At 40.0% G+C, this 27,355-nt stretch overlaps 1 protein-coding gene across 2 annotated transcripts in view; it reads right to left on the bottom strand.

Moving 5' to 3' along the window:
- Nucleotides 1-11,688: 11,688 nt before the first annotated feature.
- The window catches only part of SMTN (smoothelin), a 188,172-nt gene continuing 172,505 nt past the window's right edge, over nucleotides 11,689-27,355 (bottom strand). The window contains exons 19-20 of one of the 2 annotated variants that reach the window (XM_089652204.1): nucleotides 25,510-25,679; nucleotides 16,490-16,628 (exon numbers count right to left, since the gene is read on the bottom strand). In XM_089652204.1, coding sequence (XP_089508330.1) covers nucleotides 25,535-25,679 — 145 coding nt within the window. In that variant the 3' untranslated portion in view covers nucleotides 16,490-16,628; nucleotides 25,510-25,534. Of the gene's footprint in view, nucleotides 16,629-25,509; nucleotides 25,680-27,355 lie in introns of both variants that reach the window. The other variant, XM_089652203.1, reaches the window with a different exon arrangement.

The raw sequence follows: 27,355 nt of genomic DNA, 5'->3' as shown, positions 1-27,355 counted from the left end.
GATCAGAGGGGACAATCAAAATGACACAGGAGGATCAAAAGGGGTTACTAAAATGGTAATCCCTCCTCTGATTCTCCTGTGCCATTTTGATTCCCTCCTCTGATCCCCCCGTGTCATTTTAAGTGATCCCCACCCCTGTGCCACTGAACACCTTCACCAGACATCCCCCCCCCCACCCCTTTATCAGACATTTCCCCCCTGGGGCCTGCCTGTTATGATGATGTTCCAGAAGATGATGACATGATTGTCATTGAATAAATGAGTTAATTCTTGATACTGTAGGATTCACAGTTTGTCTGGTTTGTGTTGACAACTACCGTACTACCGTACCGTATACAGGTAATAAATTTCCTTTATTTTCATTTAACAATAAATGTGTACCGTATTCTTCTTCATGGAAAAATAAGACATCCCCTGAAAATAAGACCTAGCGCATCTTTGGGAGCAAAAATTAATATAAGACACTGTTTTATTTTCGGGGAAACAGGGCACTAGCATAGCAGACTAAGTGATATAATGTACTGTAGTTGTAATACTGTATGATCGGGAGTAAAAGGTCATGTTAGTAAATTTTCAAGTGGTGTAAGTATAGAGGTAATGCTAAAGTCGTGCTTAAAGTGGAGCTCCAGTCAAATTAAGACAAAATAAATAAAAATCAGCAGCTACAAAAACTGTAGCTGTTGACTTTTAAAATGCAGATACTCATCTGTCCCTTGATCCAACGGTGTGCTCATGGCAGCTGGGTTAACTGGCTGTCCTTTCTCCCTGGTGCCGGCATCTTCACTGTGGGCACCCGGCTTCATAGCCGGGTGCCCACTGTGCATGCACAAGTATCGCTGCGCTTTGTGAATGGTCCCGTAGTCTTCTGGGACCTGTCACATATCATGCATAGTGCAGCCCTTTTAACTGAATGGGTTGCATTATGCGAGTTTGTTGTGTCAAAGAAGCTTAGGCTTTTGTTGCATCAATAGCAGCAAATCGAGATGCATTTGGGGTGCCATTCAGCATTGTTTTGGATTCCAAATTTCCTATTTGTGAACAGGGCTGTAAAGTGGTCTATCAGAGGAGAATAACTCCACACAGAAAGAGTACTGAATCATGCATCAAGCAGAAGCTGATCAACTAGAACCCAGCAACCAGGTGAGGCAAATTTCCCATGTAGGGATCAAAACCACCCACACCCTGATGTGGCCAACAAAGAAGGTGTTCAACCCGTTGCAGAAAAAAGGCTGTAGAATGAACCCATGAAGGAGGTTCTGGAAAGGAACGGACCAACCGGTTCTAAAAGTAAGGCCCTACGTTTTTAGCTGACCTCACAGGATCAAGGAATAAGAACTCAAGATCTATAGATGGTTGTTGGGACATACAATTGTCTCACCAGGCAAGATCAATCAGGGTAGATCCATGAATCTGGATAGAACAACCTACTAAGGGAGAGAATTCCAATCTGAACACAGCAGAGAATTCTGGCTTAATTCCCCCTGAAGTCACCATGACTGGAAGGAATAAGGTGCACGAGAAGGTAGGCAGCAATCCCAATCTTAACTGGGGCATAGAGCTGGATACAGCTTCTCTGATCTGCAAGAGGCATCTCTGGGGTGAACCTAAAAATGAATCTAACCAGCCTATCCTTGAACTCAAGAACCAGAAGACTAGAAATGCTACTATATTCCCCATGACCATTAAAACATCAACATATATGGAAGCAAGGGAGAGTAGTTTTATAAGTAGGGTGAAGAAATTTTGCCTAAGTGAATCTTGAACAGGAAAAAGTGCCCAAAGGGGAAAGCTGCATGAATCAGCCAAACAAAAGGGACTGAACTCCATGTGTACAAGTCTCCTTAAATCAACAATCTCAGTTCTTTCAGAGGAGAGGTGAAGCAGGTGACTGGGGTATAACATCCAAGACTGCCCAGTCCTTTCCCTTCAACACAGGGTCTGAGATGCAATTTAGTTCACGAACCTTTCCTTCCTTATGAGAAATTACCAGTTAGGAAGAGCTTGTTTTTAGGTAACCACCTTTAAAGGGAATCAGTACAAGCGGGAAAAAGTCCACAGTACTGTCCTCAAGAACCACACTACCTCTCCTGACACAGGGAGGACTCAAGCCTCCTTGATGGTGAAGACACAGTTGCATTTAGGTGGTGTCCAGCAGAGTCCTTCTGAGGAAAAAGGGGATTACACTGAGGCAGAGTTTCAAAACTAGGGTTCCTTCAGAGGTTGCGAGAGGTTTATTGAGCAATAAGTGGTTTCTGCCTCTCAAATATGTTCTCACTGACACCACTGATCTTTTTAGCTATCCGTAAAGTGGTAATTCTCCCCAATGACCACGTGTATAAGGAGCATTCTTCCCACTGAACATTACAACATTATCAGATGAAGATATGGTAACTTTTAGCAGAGGTTCTCAGAAACCAGAAAGTTATTTTAAGGGTTCCACTGTGTTGGGGAGGTTGAGAAATGCTGCACTGAGGGTACAAGGTAACACTGCTGACCTTGCCTACCACAAGCAAAGCGAATTGTCATAGGAGGGTGGTGACCAAAATGGCATATTGTTCAAACAAGCAAGTTGACAGAGGAATCTAAGCTAGTTACAAAATTTGGGGGGCACCTTAATTCTGGATGCTTCCTTAAGGATGTAGCGTTTTTTTTGTTTTTGTTCTTTTTTCTTCTTGATTTGCGGGCTGACTGAGGTCTGGGTGCACATACTCTAGAAATAGATTAAGGGACTATGTGTACTTTTAATTAGACTTACTCATGTCTAGGTAAAGACATATAGCATGGCAGTGATGCAGGTAGGCTCAAGGTAATGGGCAAGTACTTACAAATCCAGGCAGTTGTGGCTAATGAGGAGCAGTAATTACAAAATCACTATAGGTAGGCAACTAGGCCCAAGGTGCCAAACAAGGTCTCAGTACTCACAAACCCATGTTGGTTGATGATGGTCAAAACAGTCAACAGTCCCATTAGGAATGGACTTGAGATTGGAGTTACATAGTTAGTCTGGCTGAAAAAAGAGAAAAGTCCATCCAGTTCAACCATTAAAAAAAAAAAAGTTATAATCCTACACCCAGATAATCCAGAGGAAGGCAAAAAAAACCCCAGCAAAGCATGATCTAATTTGCTCCTGCAGGGGAAAAAAATCCTTCCTGATCCCCATGAGAGTCAATTGGATATTCCCTGGATCAACCTAAAAATGTTAGTAACCAGTTATATTCTGTGTATCTAAGAAATAATCAAGGCAATTTTTAAAGTAAGCCACTGAGCTGGCCAGAACCAACTCTTGAGGGAGTCTATTCCACATTTTCACAGCTCTCACTGTGAAGAAACATTTCTGTGTTTGGAGATTAAATTTTTTTTTTCCTCCAGACGTAAAGCGTGCCCCCTTGTCCTCTGTGATGACCTCAGGGTGAATAACTCTCCACCGTGTTCACTATATGAACCACTGATGTATTTATACATGTTGATCGTATCCCCCCTTAATTTCCTCTTCTCAAGAGAGAATAAATTCAGTTCCTCTAATCTTTCCTCATAGCTGATCTCCTCCATGCCTCTTATCAGTTTGGTTGCCCTGTTCTGTACTTTCTCCAGTTCCCCAATGTTCTTTTTGTGAATTGGTGCCCAAAACTGAACTGCATATTCCAGATGAGGTCTTACTAATGATTTGTACAGGGGTAGAATGATATCTCTCTCTGGAGTTCATATCTATTTTAATACGAGAGAATTTTGCTCGCTTTAGAAACCGCAGCTTGGCATTGCATGCCATTATTAAGCTTGTGATCTACCAGAACTCCCAGATCCTTCTCCACCATTGATTCCCCCAGTTGTACTCCCCCTAGTATGTATGATGCATGTATATTCTTGGCCCCCCAAGTACATAACCTTACATTTATCAACATTAAAACTCATTTATAAATAATCAGAAATCCTCCTGCGCTATAAATGGTGAAAGACCAACCTTAAGCTGCCAACACTCCCCTGTTGATACCTAATACAGTGTAAACTCCATAAATAAATAGTGTGGCGCTCAAAATAAATAAATAAATAAATAAATAAATAAATAAATATGAAAATATGTGACCAAATAAATAAATGAATAAATGCACATGAAAATATAAATATGTGACCAATTCATATAGTGTAATCTATGAAATACTCCCAAAAAAAAATGACAAAATAAATATCAATACATAATGAATAACTGTGTATCATATAAACCTCAAGTGATCACATATACAATTAATCTAGTGTCTAAGATAAATGATCAGAATCATGCTTATACATAAAAAATATATTATATTTAGTGACCAAGTAATATTGCACCCTATACAAAGTGAAAAAAGTGCTAAAGTGCCAAAACAGGTGCAAAAAACATATATTCAAACTTCTGGATAATCAATGGAAAACACAGTCCATCCCGAGGAAGTCACGAGCAGACAGTGACGTAACGCGTAGGTTCGCGAGTCCGCAGTTTCCGGTGCGTGGTGACGCACTTCCGGCGTGCGGCGCCATCTTGCTGCACCTAGGAAGTCCCATTCACATGCAGTGTACCAACACATCGGTGAGGAGGGTGGATTGCCAGGAAATGTGAGTGTTGCTACTCTATACTTTCAAATAAAGGAGTCATTAATACTGCACTTAGAGGGCATTCTCTTTCTTGGCTCACTGGACTGGTGAGCCATTGTTCTTCAGAGACATCTTGGCTGAGTAAGAGAAATAGGAGTCTCACAAAGGAATCTAATGAAGGAGAAAAGCTGCTGGCCTATTTGAATTAGGGATCCAGGGTGATCCTGCAAGCCTGCTGGCCCCTAGGGGTCACCGGGAGGAGGTGAGGAGGCAATCTAGCCACCTTTAGGAGAGGAGTTTGGCACAAATCACGAATTTTTTATCACCACACATCGCATGGTTATACCTATCACCTGATGGACTGTGTTTTCCATTGATTATCCAGAAGTTTGAATATATGTTTTTTGCACCTGTTTTGGCACTTTAGCACTTTTTTCACTTTGTATAGGGTGCAATATTACTTGGTCACTAAATATGATATATTTTTTATGTATAAGCATGATTTTGATCATTTATCTTAGACACTAGATTAATTGTATATGTGATCACTTGAGGTTTATATGATACACAGTTATTCATTATGTATTGATATTTATTTTATGTCATTTTTTTTGGGAGTATTTCATGGATTACACTATATGAATTGGTCACATATTTATATTTTCATGTGCATTTATTTATTTGGTCACATATTTTCATATTTATCTATTTATTTATTTTGAGCGCCACACTATTTATTTATGGATTAAACCTTATTTGCCACACAGTTGTCCAATTAAACAGTGCATTGAGGTCGGCTTGTAAATTGGAGACATCCTGGAAGGACGTTATTCCACTGCACGGCTTGGTGTCATCTGCAAAGACTGAAATGGGATTTATAATCCCAGACCCTATATCGTTTATAAATATATTAAAAAGTAAGGATCCCAACACTGAACCTTGGGGTACACCACTGATGACCCTAGACCATTCAGAGTATGAATAATTAACCATTTCCATACCGGGCACTTTTACCCCCTTCCTGCCCAGGCCATTTTTCAGGTTTCAGCGCTGTCACACTTTGAATGACAATTTCGCGGTCATACAACATTGTACCCAAACTAAAATTTTATCATTCTTCACACAACTAGAGCTTTCTTTTGGTGGTATTTAATCACCGCCGGGGTTTTTATTTTTTGCTAAATTAAGAAAAAAAGACCAAAAATTTTGAAAAAAAAACCCCACATTTTCTTTGCTTCTGTTATAAAAGTTTGCAAATAAATAATTGTTCTTCATAAATTTAGGCCAAGATGTATTCTACTACATGTCTTTGGTGAAAATAACCCAAATTAGGATGTATTTTTTAGGTTTTAGGAAAGTTATAGAGTTCACAAACTATGGTATAGATCTGAAAATTGATCAATCCTGAAGTACTGACAGCCAATCTAATTTCTTGAGGTCCAAGAATGTCAGAACAGTACACAGTCCGACGTACTTCATAAGAGGAATGGCGAGTTTTTTGAAGTTGTATTTTTTTTGTCAGAATTTTTCGGAAAATGAAAAAATTTAAAAAATTATTTTCACTATTTTTTTTACATACTGTCACTAGTGCAGTACAGCGTCATCATATAACTGGCATGGCAGTGATCAGGGACAGACTGGTGACAGTATGAAAAAAAAAAAAAATTTAATTTTTTTTAAATGTTTTATAATTTTTTTATTAATTTTTTTTTCTTTTTTTTTTTTAAGATTTTTTTTCATATTTCACTATGACCAAAGTAGTACAATGTTACCATAGTAACATTGTACTACTTTGGGGAAGTGATCAGTATTTTATTTTTTTTTTTACACAATTTGCTTATAGCAAAGAATTACTTTACTATAAGCAAGCATTTACCTAAATGGCATCGATTCATTCAGGGCTTTTTTTTTTTTTTTTTTTCGTGCCTAGCTGTGATTTGGCCACGGCTAATCACATGACACAGCTGGGCTGTGATTGGCCCAGCTTGTGCATGTGATCGCTGTGACCATTCACAGCTAGGCACACTAGTATACAATGGATGGCATGAATGAAGCCATCCATTGTATACTACTGTCATGTGACCTGCTGTGCTTGGTCACAGCAGGTCACATGGTACCGGCAACGGGGGCAGTACTCAGATCTGTCATCGGCCATGTCCGAGGTACGCGGCTGGTGACAGATTGCGCTGCTGCGCGGCTCTACAGGGGCGCAAACTCCGCATGCCCGGGAGGACGCCATATGGCGTCCACCTGGAACGCTGAAGGATTTTGCCGGCCGCCATCTGGCCATAGGCCGGGAGGGAAATGGTTAACCACTACTCTTTCAATACGATCTTTTAGCTAGTTTTCTATCCATTTACATACAGATTTTTCCAGACCTGTAGACTTTACCTTACACATTAGCTGTGTGTGGGGAACTGTGTCAAATGCTTTTGCAAAATCTAAGTATACCACGTCCACCCTGTCCAAGTTTTGGTCACCTCCTCATAAAAAGAAATCAGATTTGTTTGACATCTTCTGTCTTTCATGAATCCATGCTGTCTGCTGGTTAAAATATTTTTTCCAGCAAGAACTCATCTATGTGGTCTTTTATTACACTCTCCAGTATCTTCCCAACTATAGATGTTAAACTAACAGGTCTACAATTACTTGGTAAAGATTTTGACCCCTTTTTAAACATTGGCACCACATTGGCCTTTTGCCAATCCAGTGGTACTATGCCAGTCATTAAAGAGTCCCTAAAAATTAGAAACAATGGCTTTGAAATGACAGAGATCAATTCTTTAAGGACCCGTGGGTATATGCCATCCGGTCCAGGTGCTTTATTCACCTTTATTCTGTCTAAATATTTTTGAATCATATCAATTGTGAGCCGCTCCAGTTATTTTAGCTTCCACGTGTTCCATGTGAGACTTTTGTAAAACCATAGCAGCGGCGGGCTGATGCTTCCTTTACACTGACTTTTGGGAAATCGTGCGCCGCACATAACACTCCACTGAGTAGATGTCAGTAGTCCCTCAATCTTAATTCTTTCTGTGGTGAAAACAGTGCTGGTGGGAAATTTATTTGCACCATTTCAATTAGGTGGCTCTTGGTGCCCTACCTGAAAAAGTGAGTCTTCAGAGACAGGTCAAGCGCTAAGGCAATGCCACAGCTCTAAATCTGGAAGCAGAACCCAGTGCCAACCTGTCACATTGCAGGTTAGCCAGGTTCAGCACCCCAAAGCCAGGATGAGGTAAGGCCATTCCAGATACCTTCCAGCTCAAGCAGTGATGTAGCGAGGAACACGGTTGACTGATGACAGTTGAAACAAACATCCAAAAACAAACCAAGCCAAAAACTCTAGTAAAACTGCTTAAATGTTTCTCAGGAGAGCCAGAGAAAATACATCTTTCCTCCTAGTGCACTAGCAAAACAGAGAAAAAAAAACTGCTGCATGCTGGTTAGAGGAAGGTTTATCCTGGGCTGGCTTACATATTTTATGTTTGCCAGTGTCCAGTCCTCCTGTAGCTGGAAATATAACCCAACAGTATCTGGCTTCCCTTGTCCATCAATTAATGAAAAATAAATATGTAGTTAAAGTTTACCTTCGGTAACATGTTACACCCACATTCAGGGTGTAAGATGTTACAGATATACCAGTCACCTCTAGCACTAAAAAACTTCCCCCTGTAGTCCAAAGCACAGATTATGTGCTGATGTTCAAACAAGTTCAACCAGGCTAGCAAAAACAGATCGGAAAACAAAGGGTAGAAATGTGGCACATTGGAACACAGCCACTATATAGATACTGGTTAGGCTCCTCTGACATGTTTTGCCCTCCGGACAAGAATTAATCATAGAGAGCTCTATGTTCTCTATGATTAAGCTCTGTAGCCCTGTAATATGCAGCGTTAGAGTAAGTATCTATCATAATGCTTGCAATAGCAAGTGCAGACATGTGACCATGCTGACCAATGAGCAATGCATCTGAGGCTTCTTTTTTTTTTGGTAAGGTGACACAGAAGGAGGAAGCACTCCTCACTGCTTAGCTCGGTCATGCTGAACGATGACAGATTGCCATTTAAATAACTTTTTGCTTGGTCAACCCTTCCCAGGTGTTATCTAATCATCCAAGAAAATGGCCACCCACATTTTGACCACATCTAGATGGCTTATGCCAATGCATTGGAGGTCTACTGTGCCCCCGTCCCAGAATCAATTTCTCAACACTGTTCTTGAAGTAAGGAGAACCTTACGATGGGTTTTCATATGTTCAAAGTTTTAAATAAAGTGATAATTTTCTTCTTTTATTACATGTGTCAGGACATTTCTGGGTCTTTTACATACATACATACAGTGGATATAAAAAGTCTACACACCCCTGTTAAAATGTCGAGATGAAAACTTGTCTGGGAGGCTGCCAAGAGGCCTACAGCCACATTAAAGGAGCTGCAGGAATATCTGGTAAGTACTGGCTGTGTGGTACATGTGACAACAATCTCCCATATTCTTCATATGTCTGGGCTATGGGGTAGAGTGGCAAGACGGAAGCCATTTCTTACAAAGAAAAGCATCCACGTCCGGCTAAATTTTGCAAAAACACATCTGAAGTCTCCCAAAAGCAGGTGGGAAAATGTGTCATGATCTGATGAAAACAAGGTATAACTTTTTGGCCATAATTTTAAGATATGTTTGGTGCAAAAACAACACTGCACATCACCAAAACAACACCATACCCACAGTGAAGCATGGTGGTGGCAGCATCATTCTTTGGGTTGTTTTTCTTCAGCTGGAACTGGGGCCTTAGTCAAGGTAGAGGGAGTTATGAACTGTTCCAAATACCAGTCAATATTTGCATAAAATCTTCAGGATTCTGCTAGAAAGCTGAACATGAAGAGGAAAATCATCTTTCACCATGACAATGACCCAAAGCATACGTCCAAATCAACAAAGGAATGGCTTCACCAGAAGAAGATTAAAGTTTTGGAATGGCCCAGCCAGAGCCCAGACCTGAATCTGATTGAAAATCTGTGGGGTGATCTGAAGAGGGCTGTGCACATTAGATGCCCTCGCAATCTGACAGATTTGGAGTGTTTTTGCAAGGAAGAGAGGGCAAATATTGCCAAGTCAAGATGTGCCATGGTGATAGACTCATACCCAAAAAGACTGAGTTCTGTAATAAAATCAAAAAGTGCTTCAACAAAGTGTTAGTTTAAGGGTGTGCACACTTATGCAACCATATTATTTTAATGTTTTAATTTTTACTTCCCTCCATGTAAAAATTTTCAGATTGTTGTTCAACTGAGTTGTACAGTTTACATTAAAAGGTAGAAAACGTTCTGAAATTATTTATCTTTGTCTCATTTTTTAACATCACAGAAGCCTGACATTTTAAGGGGGTGTGTAGACTTTTTAGATCCACTGTATCTATTTAGGGACACATTAGATTATGATATATTGAGGTTGTGCTTTAGTCTGGTTTTTATGTTTTTTTTCTTGCAACACCTTACAGCAAAAGTTGGGGATAAACTTGAGTCTTTTAATAGAATATTGGCAACCATGGGACACCTTTTGGCCCTCCTGCATTACATTGTACCATACTTTCTGACCTTACCTCTACATAATTTCTGCAGACTGTATCAGTGTTTATAACCTGGTGTGACCTTGTTCATGTTTTTTCTACTTAATCATATGGTTATGTTTTTTTAATAATTTTTTCCCATGTCCCTCTGCTTCCTTACCCTTTTACCTTGTACGGCACTTTCTGTATTTGATGTTGTATGACATTTATGCTTTAACTAGGTTACATAATAGGCCGATTCCCTTTTAGCTCTCTAAGTGGTGCGGTAGGCCAGCTGAAGTGATATATTCTCATTAAGAAAGCTTTAGCAAGGATTAATTTATCTGTTTGCTACATATTTGATCTGTCTTTACGTGCTTATTTGTTGCACAGTGTTTTTATTTTTGTTTTTTAATTCTCATCACTACCAGGAATGTTGTATGCTTTTGCTAGTATATTTATGCTATGCTGTATTTTTTATATATTTTGTAAACTTTGAAAAACTTTAATAAAAATACAAATATAAATAACAGTCTAAGGGCCCAATCACAGGAGAAACTGCACAGTTTTTACACATTTCCACGGGCATTTACAGTGCATTTTTTCTAAGAATTTTTGACATAGGGAAGGACAGAGCAAAGGAACCAAATTAGTTTTTTTGTTCCCAGTCACATTCATAAAATTTTTATTTGACGTGTTTTTGCACATTTCCATTGTGAAAAGAAAGCAGCTTTCTGTACTTTTTTCACTGAACTGCACTGGACCACAAGGTAATGGTGTTAACAATTCTTATAAGCCAACATTGATTTTAGACTGTCTATGCCAGTGTTTCTCAATCTTTTTTCAGTCAAAGCACCCTTCAAAATTATGGACATTCCTGAGGCGCCCTTTAAAATAATGGACAGTTTTGAGGCACCCCATTTTGGAGACTGTTCATAATTTAAAAAGGGCGCCCAATTCTAAAATGTGAGAAACTATTCTAATAGTTTTATATAACGCAGCGACATCCTCACATGTAGGACACCCAACATTAGAAGTGATTTATTCTTCCAAAGAAAACACACTTTTGCACACTGGTACTGACTAGTATTCCAATGTTTCTCTTATCCCTCAGTTTTTCTCCATCACTGAGCTAATGTGACCCCAGCACTTAATGGAGAGGGGCAGGGGAGGGTCAAACTAGGATGCTGTGCAGGCAGCTGACATCCTCCTTATCAAATGATGATGTCATTGGTGGTCAGGACGCCGGTGGCTAGAAGGTCGTAATGGTGTACAATGAAAACCTGTGGCTTTGTGTAACTAAAAGGCAGGCTTGTTCCACCCTCTAGCTTGTATACAAGTTTTGGGCAATTTTTAGAGATTTGCCAAGTCATTCCTGAAGAATCCTCAAGGCACCCCAGGGTGTCTGGGTCCCTGGTTAAGAAAGGCTGCTCTATACAGTGAGAATGTGTTAAGAAATGCATCCCACTGTATCTGCTGTGAATGGGAACTAAGATACATCAGCTATGTTTTGTATGCAGAAATCGCTGCATGTCAAAAATAAACCAAAAAAAAACAAACCACAAAACACACTCAAGAAATAAGTCAATATAACTTTATTAAAATAACACGCTGGTGTATAAAAATAGTTGTACACATAAGCTGTGTATGAGGAGTGATATAAGCTTTCTGTTCACAACAGACAGAACGATAAAACCCGTTTATTTTTTTTTTCTTTGTTAGGCTCTGGTGAACTGCATACATTACAGTGCTCTTCATTGGTATGTCAGTCAAGTATGCATAATAAAACCAAAAGCATTTGAGGGCGTAACATACACAATAAATGTAGGCACCCAAACTCCTGAACTTTTAGGCCTGGGTACTAAAATATTTCTGTGTTTAAAATGTAGCCATAAAACGGGGTCAAAGAAAATAGACGAGCATAACCCACAGACCAAATATTAATAAAAACCTTTGCTGCACTTCAATTATTAAAAACAAATTAAAAGATCCACAGAGTGTTGAGATTGTTACATTAAACAGGAAAAATTGGCCACCTTCTTCTTCAGTGTTTGGGTAAGCAAGAGTTTTTTTCATGTTAAACCTTTGCACCTGGCAGTCGGTGTTAGCAAGGAAGCTTAAAGCCAAGGGCAGTATGCATGGGTCTGTAAATTTGAATACACACTCCATGCACTTTTTGTATGTTTGGGTGTGCTAGCCATGATACAATAACTTGTATGGCGAGAAAGGAGGAGAGCGCCAAGCTGTAGGAACTGTTCCAGATATACATTTGTATTTGTCACAATAAAAGGGTCTATTGAGAGTCGACAGCCAACACTAGAGTGGCTCTGCAAGAAAACAGGAACGTTTATTCATATAAGTGTAATGCACTTGAAAATGTGTCAGAATACCACTGGATGTAAAACAGTTGTACAGTATTACATACCTGCACCGTCTTACAGTTCTTCCAAAAAATGGCAACTATTTGGCCTATTAGTCTAAACAAACTCCTCACTTTATGGGAAAGGGGTCTTTTGGTCTTATGTAATAAGAGTTATTTTGATCACGGTAACATATAATAGCCATTCAGAATTTATTTTGCACTGGTCCAACATCAGCAACGTCAATTCTGATTGGTTTCTATAGTTTACTGCAAAAAAGAATTTGCAGGAACTCTATTCAATAAAGTTCTGGACTTCAGAGGTGAAATTTTCATTAAATATTGTGGTGAAGTGTGACAACTGGAGCATCATAATTTGACCTATTTTTGGAGAAGATCCTTCCTTTTCACCACATTTTAGATGTATGTACATTTCTGTGATAGAATACCCTATTCAGATTTTTGATGGCTTGGTGTCGTGAATTTACACAGGAAATATTTTTATTTCTCCTAGTACTAACTAGAAAATCAAACATCTACTTTTCATACGGTTTTCTTTTTTTAAATAAAAAGGTAACTAATGGACACCACTGAACCAAAGGATAAGATGAAGCTTCATGTGCAGTTTGGGATGTGTGAGTTTGGTAGACTGCTGGGGTATATTTCGAATGCTTTTAAAGTCTTCATCTTATTGATGGCCAGGGTTGTGGAAAACATCCTTTTACATTATTTTAGCTAGCATACAACATCTAAAAAACAAGAAGACACAGAAAGCCAAAAACGCCCTGCTGCTCTAGGTTATATTATACTCTTGGTATTACAGGTTGTTCATGGATACACAATACAAAACTATTTGGGGCATAAGAAAGTTGACAGCTACATCAAAAGTCCTGCTTTTAATAAAAAGCATCTAATAATCTATTTTTAAAAGTGATGAATCTGAGTATTTCTTACACTCCTCTAAAAATGGAAGAATAAACAAAAGAGACTCAATACTGTAGAACAATACATTAAAGTGCCATTCCTAAACGTAGAAACACTCAGTTGTGCTCAGCAGGAGTCCTACATTTATACAGATGGTATCTCAACAACCTAGCATTATCTGCAACTGCCTTATCAAGCATTTACTGTGCACTAATGAAAATTCCTCATAAGTGAACATTGAATGGTCAGATACAGTGTAAAGAACAGCCCTTTGGCCAGTCTGCAGCATTTTATTGTGTAGCCATCCAAGATGTTCACTGTAGGCCTCTCCTGATAGAGAAGAAGCATTCACTACCATGTCATGGCTTGGTTAGGACCTATGATCAAGGATTATTTTTTTTGTAGGTATATTAGTGCCTAAATAAAAAGGCTCTGCTCAGGCATGAGTTATCAAGGCTGGTCATGCACACAGATTTCCTCCACCTATGCTCTACACAGCACAGATGGACAATCTTTTGCTGTGGCCATTATATTCTGACAGCAGGTATCAAAATACCCAAACTTTGGCTGCATCTGATTGGATGCAACTGCTGTTTGTCTGACAATTTTCTGCCTGGCTATTTTGATTCTTCAAATGTTGGCTAGGGGTAAACTGGCAGGGCCTCACACTAAGTTGGGCTGGTTCATTGGGAACTGTCTGAAATTCAAAAACTGTATGAGCAGCTTAAGGCTGACACGTGGTCATTTATCCTACGGAGACAAACATAGGTACATTACTAGGTAAGCACTTCTATGAAAACGGAGACTGAAAGTCATCAATGAAAATTTGTCTTCCATCCATTATAGAATTCAGGAATACCAGTTAGCTGCGATCATTTTAAGAAATTTGACAGAAAATGCTATGCGCACAATTATACAATATCACAGCACACTGAAAAGTGCACCTGATAAACACTAGGGAAGTTAACTGTCACCATCTGTGTATCCAGAATTCTAAGGGCTTGTTCACAACAAGGCTTTAAAGAGTGAAAAAGATCCTCTGTCTTCACATTCCTAGCGCACTAAAAGAGTACTCCAAGGGCTGCATTCACTGCAGTGAATGGGAAACTTATCACAAATCTGGAAAGCGGTTTTCTTTTCTTTTATATCTGTGTTAGCACGGAGCTGTGCAAGGTGCAACATACTTAAAATTGCAACAACGTACACTGTACTTCCCAACTCACTCTGTGCACACTCATCGTACACAGTCTACTTTGCTATAGAGCTTGGGTAGGACCAGGGGCAGACTGAGAACTCATGAGGCCCCCAGGCAATAGGGGATCATGGGGCCCCGGTGTCCTCGCCCACACTCAAACCACACCCAAAAAAAGCCTATGAAAAAGGTACTAGGGGCATCTCATGGGGCCCCCTACTGATTCTGGGCCCTCAGGCAGTGCCCGAATGGTCAGTCCGCCCCTGGGTAGAACTTACAAATATTACCAAGAACACTCTGCAGGTGAAGACCAATACTCAAATGTTAACTCAGACACTCACTTTGTCAATTTTGGACAAAGTTGGGGAGAAAGGGGGTTCTTGCTGGGGTGGATAGAGATCAATAGACTGAAAATACCCATGCAAACTCCATCTTCTGCATGTGGTCATGTGATCCCTGAAGATCAGAGATTGTCAGATTCTCGCCTTCAGCAGAGTATCAAATGCCTGGCATTGAAAGGAGCCTGGTAAATAATTTCTACCCTTTTATTACCCCACCATTACATTTTAAGTCATTAAAAATTTTAAGTTAAAGTGGAGCTTCACCACAAAGGGGAAGTTTTGCTTGTTTGCAAGCCCCACTCCTTCCACTGCCACATTTGACACTTTTTTTGTTGGGAGGGCATCTGAGCAAAAGTTAGTCCCCCCATCTTACAGCCTTCTGAGACACCTCACAAAGCACAGCGTTGCTCACGCATACGCAGCAGGAACTGGCTGTGAAGCCAGAAGGCTTCACTGTCAGTTTCCCTTGCTTAAGATGCCGGCGCTTGGACCTGAAGTCAACTGAAGAATTGGCTCGGGTGAGGACATCGCTGGAACCCTGGACAGGTGAGTGTTCTTATATTAAAAGTCAGCTTTAAAGAGGAGCAACAGTTTCCCCTCCAAAAATACTGTAGTTGCTATGTTAGTAATATTGGATACGCGATCTTTTTTTCTGACTAGAGATAGTGTAGTTGTTTTCCTGATTTTAAAGGCCAGTGATGCAGACTACAGTATAGCTCAGCCCTTTGGAACGTAGTGTTATAATGAGCGCCAGTTCGCTGCAAGTATATACATTATTCTTTGTATGTGCATGTTGCTGTTCATTCAGCATATGTAGATTACTTTGTGTTAGCTAAAAAGTGTAGGTGCCAGGTTGCCTGAGCCTAAGGCACCTACATAGCACTACTTTTAGCAATTTTCATGAAAAAAGAAAAAAACGCACAAAAAAACAAAACAAAAAAAAAAAAACACAACAATTGGCTTTACTGTTGAACAAAATTCTGATTAGATATTCTGTATAGTTGTTACCTCTGTCACGCAGTTTCAATAGTAAATGAGGTTATTTCTGAGGACCTGAGTGCTTCTAGCTCCATTCCAGAGAGACCTGCAGCGCAGACAACCAATGAATTGTGCAAGATAATGGAAAGCTATGAGACTCTGGTGACCATTCTATAGCTTGTGGTTGTTATAAAGGTCCAGCGCTTACCTGGTGCTATATTTAAAATACTATCTAAATATATTAATCTGTGGAAGGGGAACGGGATGGAAGGTAGTGATAAATTCCTACCAGCACAGCACTTGATAACAGCCTAAGTATTTCCATAGGGATACAGTGCATTGCATGGCAATGTATTACAAGGCTCTGGCCACACGCAAGTTAGGGTGAAGAGGCGTAAACAAAAGCAGAGTCATATATACAGTCAGTAACTCCAAGAAACATGTTAACAGTACAATATAACCCCAACAAATGTCTTTCAAGTGATCCTGGGGTTACTTGTGAAGTTGTGCAGTGGCATTAGCTGCACGGTGCTGGTGCTGTGCCAGGAGACGTCAAGGGGGAATAAAGGACTTTATTAAAATTCACTCTTGCGTAGACGCATCTCATGCCGCCTCAGATGGTTGTATAAGGACTGGACATAGGTGAAAACGCACTTTGAATCTGGCTTCTTCCCCATTATCATCATGTCCTCAACTTCCACCAGAGGGACGCAGTCCACAAGATACCTGTTATGAGGAACACTATGGTGAGAATACAGTAGAAGATGCTCATAAGGGTGGAAAATGGAAGAATTTGAATAGGGGCAGAAAAACACAAAAAGGACAGTGAGAAGACTATAAACATGACTAAATACATTTACAAAAATAAGGATGACATTGAGAGCAGAACAATCTATAAATGTATAAAAAAAAAATGTAATTTACACAGTTTTAGGTAAATCTAGTTTTTATTTTACCCTTTGAAAGAAGCCATAAACATTTTTTACCAGCTGAAACTGGAGGACATCATTAGCTCTTTCCCAAAGCCTATCAAAAGGTATATTTAAAAAGCAGACAATGTAAAAATCACGGAACATTTACTGCAGGTAAATCTGCCTGGAGCATGTGTTTTAAAATTAGTGATTGATTCATCTGCAGTGAATGTTGGGTAAATGGTGCATTCACTGCTACATAAAAATGCTCTAAGCAAATAGGACATGAAGTACCAACACATTACTTCTTTTAAAAATGCTGACTGTACATAGATTCTCAATAAAATGAGCAGATAACTACACTCATCGGCCACTTTATTAAGTACACCTTGCTAGTGCCAAGAAAATATCCCCCACACAGTTACACCACCACCACCAGCTTGAACTGTTGTTAAAAGGCAGGATAGATCCATGCTTTTGTGTTGTTTACGCCACATTCTGACCCTACCATCTGATGACGCAGCAACTGGTCTGCCCGTTCTCCTCTGACCTCAACAAGGCATTTTTATCCACATAACTTCCGCTCACTGGATATTTTCTTTTTTTCAGACCATTCTCTGTAAACCCTAGAGATGGTTGTGAGTGAAAATCCCAGTAGGTCAGCAGTTTTTGAAATACTCAGACCAGCCCATCTGGCACCAACAACCATGCCACGTTCAAATTCACCTAAATCCCTTTTCTTCCCCATTCTGATGCTTGGGATCAAGTAGTCTTCACCAAAATCTAGATGCCTAAATGCATTGAGTTGCTGCCATGTGTATGACAGATTAGCAATTTGTGTTACCAAGCAATTGAGCAAGTATACCTAATAAAGTGGCCAGTGAGAGAATATATAATACTTGGAGGGAAGACTAGTATGTCTACAGTAGCAGAGAAGAAAATCAGGTTTACAGTTCCAAGAATAGTCTCACACTGTTAAAGCTGAAGTTTAACTAAGAAAAAAAAATCCCTACAGCTTTAGACACATTACTGAAGTGTGAAAAAAATAAATAAATTTATATATATATATATATATATATATATATATATATATATATAATGTCATGTGGTGCCGGCAACTGGATCCTGGATAAATCTTCTGTGGAGGAATGCCTGTCTTCTTCCTGCCCCTGAACTTCTGGTGTTGCAATGGTTAACAGCTTCAAGTCTTCGGGAAGAACAGGTGATATGAAGGGGACATGCCCTCCCCTTCCTCCTCTTGTCAATGGAAGAGGAGGAAGGAAGGTACCATTAGACCAGCCTTACTGCTGTTCTGCCTGAAGATGCTAGCCCACTACATCTGCAGAAGTTCAGACACTTGAAGAGGACAGGCATCCTTGCAGTGGAGATTGCTCCAGGATCCAGCTGCCTCACATGGTGGGACATGCTTCATTGCAGGTAAGTAATGTGAGCAAAGCTATAAGGATATATATATTTAGTTTTTTTTGCTAAACTTGAGCAAAGATGCATGATATGGGTTTGTCATCCTGATCCTGGATTTGCTCAGAGGGCCACTGGCCAGGACCAAGTATACAAGCAGAATTCCTGGCATGAATTTTTGATCCAGTGACTCTCTAGGTTATTAAGGCAGAATAAAGATGACAGCCTAGAGCAAGCACCTTTTTTTTTTTTTTTTTTACATTTTAGAGGAATGTAACCATATGCAATAAATTCTTCTCGGTGAACCCTCTGAAGAATGCTATAACTCTTTCTGGCAAATCTTGCATTTTTTTTGTTTAAATATTAGGGATTCTTGGTAAAGCATCAACAATACTTTCTGGGCAGTCCCTACATAACCAGCAAAATTGCAGGTAGACACTTTCACATACAAATAAATGCCCATATAAAACCAGTGGATTAAACACACACATATACACACACACACTGAATCCAAGCAGACAATCGAAGTCTTTTGCAGGTCAGTGACCCGCTCTGCTCTATCAAGCCTGTTCAGAGCACTGACAACATGTGATCGTTCCTGGGCATTCATGCATTTAAGTGTTTGCACATTCGGGTATTGGGCATTGTACCAATAAAAGACAAGCCAGGGAGAGATTTCTTTGTTGCAGTTGGCCGGCTTGAACAAATTTTGCTATATATGTGATACAAGAACCCCATACTCTCAGAAAGTTCCATTATTTATTTTCTCACAGGCATTGCTAATGTGCGTGTACCAACCTTTGAAGTTACTTACCTTGAACGATGCCTGTTCCAACCATTTGCAATGCACCTCCACAGAAGGGCTTAGCATGTATGATCTTTCTTTAGGGGAGCACAAAGGCAACACAACTGCCTTCCAACAACTTGTCCAGATATCGATCATACAATCAACTTCTGTTGAGAAATGACTGCCATACCCTTATTGTCCATTTAGCTTGTTCCTGCTGAACCAACCAAATTTCAGGCAGTGTATGGCCAGCATAAACTTAAAACTGAAATAGAGGGGTTGTCTCCTTGATTAAAAGTGAGATTTCCACTTAAATAGAACCAATTCAAACAGGTTTCAGTGGATACTGATGGGAGCAGCCATTCTCCGATTCAAAAACCACAAACTAGTTCTGGGCAGCCACCTCACCTTACAGCTACCTAAATGGGCTCAATTGTACTGCCTTGATACTAGTATGCAACCTACAAAACAAAGTGGCAGCTTTTGTATGAAGCTTCTGAGATAGATATACTCGTCTGCAATGGCCAAACAACTATACTATCGTATGACATGTATTGCCAACCAGCATGCTTTAGTTGACAGCGTGATACCAAATGAAATGACATCAAGTCATCAGCAACTCTTTTGTACGGATGTGAATAATTACAGTGGGAAAAATATGGACCAAAATGGAGGGTTCTTGTTCTGCTATCCTTTTAGTTAAGGTATACCACTATGACAGCAAATACACTGTATATGCCCAGTACTGGGGCCCTGGTATTAAGGTGATCTCTGCCTGGGCACATACACAAGCTCTGTGACTCATAATTTCCACACTCTAGTTTATGTATCTACAGAAATAACCTCCTTACGTTCCATATAAGTGCATAACAAATCTCCTGGATTTAACACTCTTCCAACACAACTGTGATCTGATGAATGGTTCAAGCAATCTGCTGAAGATCTGAGCACGCCAGAGGACAAGCAATGAGATACCTCTAGCTGAGGGACATTAAACAGATATGACTATTGGTTGTAAACCTCAAGACAAAAATCAGCTGTGGAAACATGCCGGCCAATTAAAATATCACATATGGATATTTTTCTCTACTGTTCACCGGACGATTAATCTTTTATTCTATAGCTATTTCTGAAAAAGTGGAAAGGTCAGCGGAGAACTTTTTAAAGCAATGATTATAGACTTGCAACACTCGCCCACCATAAGGAGGACCTAACAGGGAAATCAGTACATGGCAAACACTTCTCACGTACCTACATCGTGGTTTTCTACCAGCATGCTGAAATGTTTTTAAAGCTGGCCATACACTAGTAGAATGTAGTTTGACATTTTTCATTTTGAATACTTATTTTTGAGTTTATGATTGTTAGTGGAGTCAAATCCTTATGTTATTTTTTGCTTGGAAAATTAAATTTATTCCAAAAATCAAATATTAACCACTGGCTGCCTGTAAACAGGAGATTTAGTGCTAGCGGGCTGCAGCTATAGGCTCAGTGACGTACCTGTGTGTTGCTAAGCTCATGCACACTGGCGTGCCCCCTGGGGGCGCAGTGTTGAGAACCAGTGACCGCTGTGTCCAGAGGACACAATGGATCATGATGTTTGTTACCTAGCTGCTCTGAACCGCAATGACCAATCAAAGCAATCACATGATTACAATGGAAGCAAAATAGTCATCAATGGCCATTAATGACAACTCGCTTACTGTTGTAAAGCTATAATTGGCCCACAGTTATCACATGGTACCTGGCATCCTGTATCATGTGACTAGCTGTAGCCAATCACAGCATCACAATAGTAAGTAAGCAGTCATGAATAAAAGCCATGACAGTTAAAGTGATTGTAAATTTTTTTTCTTCCTTTGTGGTTTTTTTCTTTTTTTTTTTTATTAAAATAATAGACGTGTCATACTTATCTGCTCTGTGCAAAGGTTTTGCACAGAGTAGCTTCGATACTCCTCTTCTCGGGTCTTCTGCCAATGCTCCTGGCTCCTCCTCTTCATCCAGTGCTCCCACAGGAAGGGCCTTCCTATGGGGGCACTCATGAGGACTCACTCCCAAGCCGTGCTGTCTGTGTTTATGGATGCAGATAGCGGGGCTTGGGAGCGAGCCTGCACGAGTGCCCCACCCCTGCCTGCTTGTCACAGAGCTTGATTGACAGCAGTAGGAGTCAACAGCTCCCACTGCAATCGATTTGCTTTATGAGGAGGGACAGAGCTGCAGCTCTCATGCACAGCGTTGAATTGCGATGGGGCGCAGGCAGGGGCGGACTGACAACTCATGGGGCCCCCGGGCAATAGGGGATTATGGGGCCCCTGTGTCCTTGCCCAAACTCAAAAAAGCCTATGAAAAAGGTACCAGGGGCATCTCATGGGGCCCTCTACTGACCCCGGGCCCTCGGGCACTGCCGAGTTTCCAAATGGTCAGTCTGCCCCTGGGCGCAGGTAAGTATAAGAGGGGCTTGGGGGATCCCAGGCACAGAAGGTTTTTTTTTTACCTTAATGCATAGAATGCATTACAGTAAAAAACCGTAAGGTTTTACAACCGTGTTAAAACTATTGCTTATAACCGTGATCATCGCTGTTATAAGCAATAATAGTGTAAAAACGTGTTAAAGAAAAACAATGTTTAAAATTTTTTATATATATAATTTTTTTTATGTACTGTCAGTATCCCTTGATCACTGCACCACCAGTCATATGATTATGCAGTACTGGACTGGTGACAATATGTAACAAAAAAAAGTGGAAGAAAAAAATTAATTTCTTAATTTTCCAAAAAATTTTGACAAAAACTTCCAACTTGAAAAAACTTGCCATGCTTCTTACTAAATACCTTGCACTGCCTGCTGTCCAAAAAGGGGTTATTTGGGGGGCATTTGTACTGTCCTGGCATTTTAAGACCTTAAGAAATTAGATAGGCCGTCAGTACAACAGGATCGATCAATTTTCAAATATATATCCCATGGTTTGTGGACTCTAACTTTCACACTGACTAAATTATATACATGGATTTGGATTATTTTGCACCAAAGAAATGTAGCAAAATACATTTTGGCCAAAATTTATGAAGGAAGATTATTTGTTTGCAAGCTTTTAAAACTGAAACTGAGAAAGTGTGTTTTTTCTTCAAAAATGTTGGTCTTTTTTCCTTTATATAGCAAAAAATTTGGTAGCAGTGATTAAATACCACTAAAAGAAAGTTCAAATTGTGTGCTTTTGGGTAGAGTGTTGCTTAACCAAGAAATTTCCAGTTAAAATAGCCCAGAGCTGAATAGAAAAAAAAAATGCCCTGGTCATGAAGGGGGTAAAACCTTTCAGAGGTTGGGTGGTTAAAAACAAACAAGAATTTGAAGTACTTCTGAACAACATTTGTTTAGTCATCAAAAGTACAAAGAATTTTTGTACGAATATTCATTTGAAAATCTACTAGTGTATGGCAAGTTTAACCAGTTCAGCTCTTTGGTTGTATGCAGCAGTAGCCATCAGCTTGTGCCCATTTCCCTCAACCAGCTCCCTCAAACCCTCCCTTGTTGTTCCCAGGCTCCCCTGCTTTTACCATGAAGTCGGGACCTCATTGAAGGGCTTCAAAATGGCAGGCAGGAGGAGACAGAAGAACGTCCATTCCGCAATCTCCTTTGCCTGGAATAAAACCGGGAGCAACAATGATTTCAGAGCCCTCATTCTCTCAGCATGTAACTTAGCAAATCTTGGTTTGGTTAGATGCTTTGGAGGGCAGGGGAGACACTGCGGTCTAATATACCCCCCAATGTCTCCATAAAGAGTACTTGTTACATGCCCAATGCTATCACATGGGGGTTTGTTAAACCTTGTGATAGAAATAAAGTAAAAAAAAAAAAAAATTATAATAAAATGTATAAAAAAAATGTAAACACAACCCCCACTGCCCTGCACACACCTGCAAACGCAAATGCACCCAGGGTGCGCACATGTATGTAAACCACGAGTGCACCACACATGGGAGGTATTGCCCTAAATGTTGAGTGTGAGCAATAGTTCTAGCACCTGAGATTTGGGTTAACTTTAAACTGATAAGCGTAAAGGCTTTTAAAGCAGTGCCTATGGAGATTTGTGGGTACTGTCATTTTTGCAATATCACAGGTGCATGCAATTTTAAGACTTGACAGGTTTGGTATTTATTCAGTTGAAGCAACCTCATTTTTTAAAATTTTACCAAAAAAAAGGGTATTGTCTGAGTTTGCCATAAATTTCATTTTATTATAATTTTTCTGAAAATATGCATTTAATAAACAGTTGCACAAATATCGTGCAACATTAAAAACAAAACAAAAAAAAACCTCTTTTTATTTTACTAGTACTCAGCTTACAGAAAAATATATATAAAGTTTTGAGTATTTTAAGTAATTTTATAGCCAAAAATGCAGATTTTTACATGTGTGGAAAAATTGCTCTAATGCTTAAGTAGTTAAAGGATAACTATTGCCAAAGCTCTTTTGGCCCTATTTCTCCTGGAGATCGCAGGAGTGCACTTTGTTCTGCATTCCTGTGACCTGTATTCAACTGACAGCGGGCTAAAGCCCACTGTCAGCTGGTCTAGACTCTGGAGAGATCTCGACTGTAATGTCATGACCCACCCAGATGCTTGGACCGGTAGCTGGCTCAGCTTCTCAGCCAGCCATTGAGAGCCTGAGCCAGCTTCTCCCACCCCCTCCATAGTCCAATGCTCCAGTGAGTGCTGGAGGGGCACAGAAGAGACACAGTGACTGACAATCACTGGCTCTCTCATCTCTAAAGACAGAGAACTGAGTAATCAGCGGTCTTTGATCGCTCAGTTCTCTGTGCAGGGGTGGGAGGGATAGATGCAGGTTAATGCTACATCCACCTAGGTGAGTATACTTTGTTTTTAATATTCTCTAAGTACTTGTCAAATATTTTATTAAAAGCAGGCTATATTTAAAAATGACCTGACAACTCAATAAATATAACCATGCAACACCTTTATCTTCTTTCTTTGCTAACAGAGAACATCGGATACAAATTAGGATGTTTAAAGTACTAAATACCCTGGCAAACTGGGTTCACACTATACAGTATGACACACATGCAGAATTAGAGCAGCAAGAGCCCACACAGTACAACAAATTGGAGTTTTTTTGGTTTTTTTTTTAACTTTGGTTTCACATTTACTTGGGTAAAACTTGCTTAACATTATGAAAGACACAACAAAAAAGTTCAGTTATATGCATATCTTTGGTTCTTAAAATGCACTTGTAGACCCCATAAACATTTTGTATATTGTCAAAATTAAAATATATTTATTTTGGTTGACCAATACATTCCCCTACTGCAGTCTCTGTACTCTAGAAGAGAGCTTTTCTATTCTGTTTACACAGAAGGGTGCTTGGAAAATCTGTGTCATGTACTACGGCTTGCCCTATGAGGAAGGTCAGTTTGTATATCATACTCCTTGACCTACTGGATCATGTAGGTCCAGGACCTACATATGATAACTGGCCTTGCTCACATAGAAAGCCTCAGTATAGAACATAGATTTTCTAAGCACCCCTCCAGTGCAGAGGGAGAATAGCAAAGCTCAGTGTTTTGTTCCAGCAACACTATGTACAAATGCTAAAAATTGAATCTTTACCTCCTTTACACACAACACATATTCATACATATTAGTTCAATGTCTCGAACAGACTAAATTAGATTCCTACTCCACAGATTGCTCATAAAGTGGCTGTAAACCCTTACATATACCCACTGAAGTGTCAACTCTCTGGTGATACAGAGATGAAATTAATTCTCCTACAAAAGTTGTACTTTTTTTTATCTGCGGCCCTCTGTCCTCTGCAGCCTTCTAAAACACACAGACCAAAGGCTACTTCTCAGCTCCAGCAGGGAGAGGGCAGGGATATGACATCACATACGCCATAGCATAGAGCAGGAAGCCAAGTGTAATCCAAGACCTGAGTGGAGGGAAAGAACACGCATCTACAGGGTCTCATAGGGAAACATGCATGGCTGAGGCTGTCAGTCACCTTCCGTGTGCTTAAGGTGGGGTAAGGCCGTCTCCCAAGATACTGTGGTGTCAGGATAGCCTGTTACAAGTGACTACTGCAGATAGCAGAGGGGAGACAGAAATCGTGCTTTGGATTCAGCTAGTGCACAGTGCAGAGGGATAGGCTTTATTCATTTTTAATTTTAGAGGTTTACAACCACTTTAAAGCACACGTCTCTTCTGCTGGAATGTGCTGTTTAGCAGAAAGGAAGAGATTCTCTGGAAACACTCAGAAGTAAGTCAATTCACAAGACAGGTTGAAGTGTCAAGCCAAGTACTATAGCTGTTTAATTTATTGTTTAAGAAAAAGCAGACAGTGTTCTTCATGTTAACCCTTCTCAGCACTCGCTTCACACTCTTGACATTCAGCATCAAATGCATGGAAAACTGCACTTCCCCAAAGACAGCGTACACAAACAGCTTCCTATGTACTGATAAATAGCATTCTCACCAGTAAGTCTATCTTGGAAAAAGTCCTAGGACTTTTTGGTTTTTACCATCCCCTTCTGCACGAGGCAGCGGTAGAACTCCTGGATGTACGTGTATACACACTTCCAGTCCGGTTCTCGCATGCGGACCATATCCTCTGCGTCTAGTAACTGTGGACAGTCAGCGTGCTTCCTATTGGTGAACGGATGGGAAGAGTAGGTGGAAAGAGAGGGAAACCAGTGAACACAGCCCGGTGGGGAGAAAGAGAAAAAGAAGAGACAAGAGACATTCATCAGTGGTTTAAACATTCTGGTGCCATATCATGAACATACCCATGCTGTGAGGATTCAAGAATTGAGGTGCATGGTTGGGTAGAACAATAATCCAATGGGGTAACAAACAGATATCTAACAATTACATGGAGTGTGTTTGTGAATGGTGGAAGAAGTGCTGGGGTATGGAAACAGTGTGAAGTGCAACAAAGCCAGACAGTAAAGAGGTGGCACAGATTCTGGGGGAATCTGAGCATGTGCAGTACATGAACATATGTATCTGCATACTTGGTGGCTGCTCACATGACAAGACCCACAACTGGAAAACGTTCTTAGAAATCCACACAGCTGCTAGACTTCTACAAGTGCATGAAGTTCTTCAAGGGCAAAGCCACCTTGGCTCTAATCCAAGTTTAGTTTCCCAAAAGATGCCTTGCTTGATCTTGACATTTAAGAAGGTCCCTTGTGAGCTACAGCAGGAAAATGCAAATGGCCAGGCCAGGGTTACAAAACTGTATAGAACTTTACCTTCCCAACAAGTTGTACTCCCAGGACTGAAATCATTCATGGTCGGACTTTGTTTTGGAGATCTGGCCATTTGGAATTCAATCCTGATGGCCAAGCCATTTGTATTTTCAGTGCTGTTCTTTAGTGCCTCATTCCATATTTAAAATACATTGTGAACAATTTTAAAGCCCATGCATAGTTTATAATAAAAACACTTACTTTAAATGCAATTGGTTTGTATAATTATTTACATTATTTAGTTACCCCATATACACCATACAATAGATTCTGGTACACACTCTACACTATTCTCCAAATATATGAAGGTAAAGCAAGCAACCATTAAATGTCAAACATGATAGGTTCTGCAGAATTAGAAGCATTATGCTACTGACTTTTCTGTAAATCATGACAGTTCATATACTTTTAATTACGAGAAACTCAAATAAGCAACTATCATTGACAAGTGTCCAATGAGGCAGTTCAAAGATGTCTCAATGGAAAAAGACATTACAGACTAACCAAATCACACTGGTATGAGAGGCACACTCCATATGCATGCTAAAGGCCTAATTTCAAGATGATCTGTAAAAATATTTTCCAAATCAATGACTAGGGACCACAAGCAGTGGCATACAATTTCCAATCTAAAATCTGGGTGTGTTTGGTAGTTATCAGCACACAATCCCACCTTAAAGAATGGACAGATAAAAACCTATTTTTTTCAATGTGGAGTAAACTGAGAGCTTGCTTTAATGCTTCCCAGCCAGCAGCACATACCCACCATTCCTGATCTCAGCCACTGCTCTACATGGCCACCAGGAGCAAATAAATACCCAGCATTTCCAGATTAGTAGGAGTATGGGACCCACCCACAATTATGACAGCTCCAGTACTCAGTAACTGGCCTGTTGTTCACACATTGGGAAGGGAAGCCAGGATGGCTGATGTTCAGGGAACACTAAATGTTGCACCTAATTTAAAGTGAAACTCCAGCCAAAACCTTACTTTTGTTCTGCATTCTATCCAAAACCTTACAATAGACCAGAGTTCCGCCTTTAATAACTGAGCAGCCTCCTGTTATGACAC

Source organism: Staurois parvus, unplaced genomic scaffold, assembly GCF_062004578.1.
Source record: "Staurois parvus isolate SC_StPar_1 unplaced genomic scaffold, SC_StPar_1.0 ptg000673l, whole genome shotgun sequence".
Classification (NCBI taxonomy): Eukaryota; Metazoa; Chordata; class Amphibia; order Anura; family Ranidae; genus Staurois; species Staurois parvus.
This window is presented reverse-complemented; position numbering and strand designations above follow the sequence as displayed.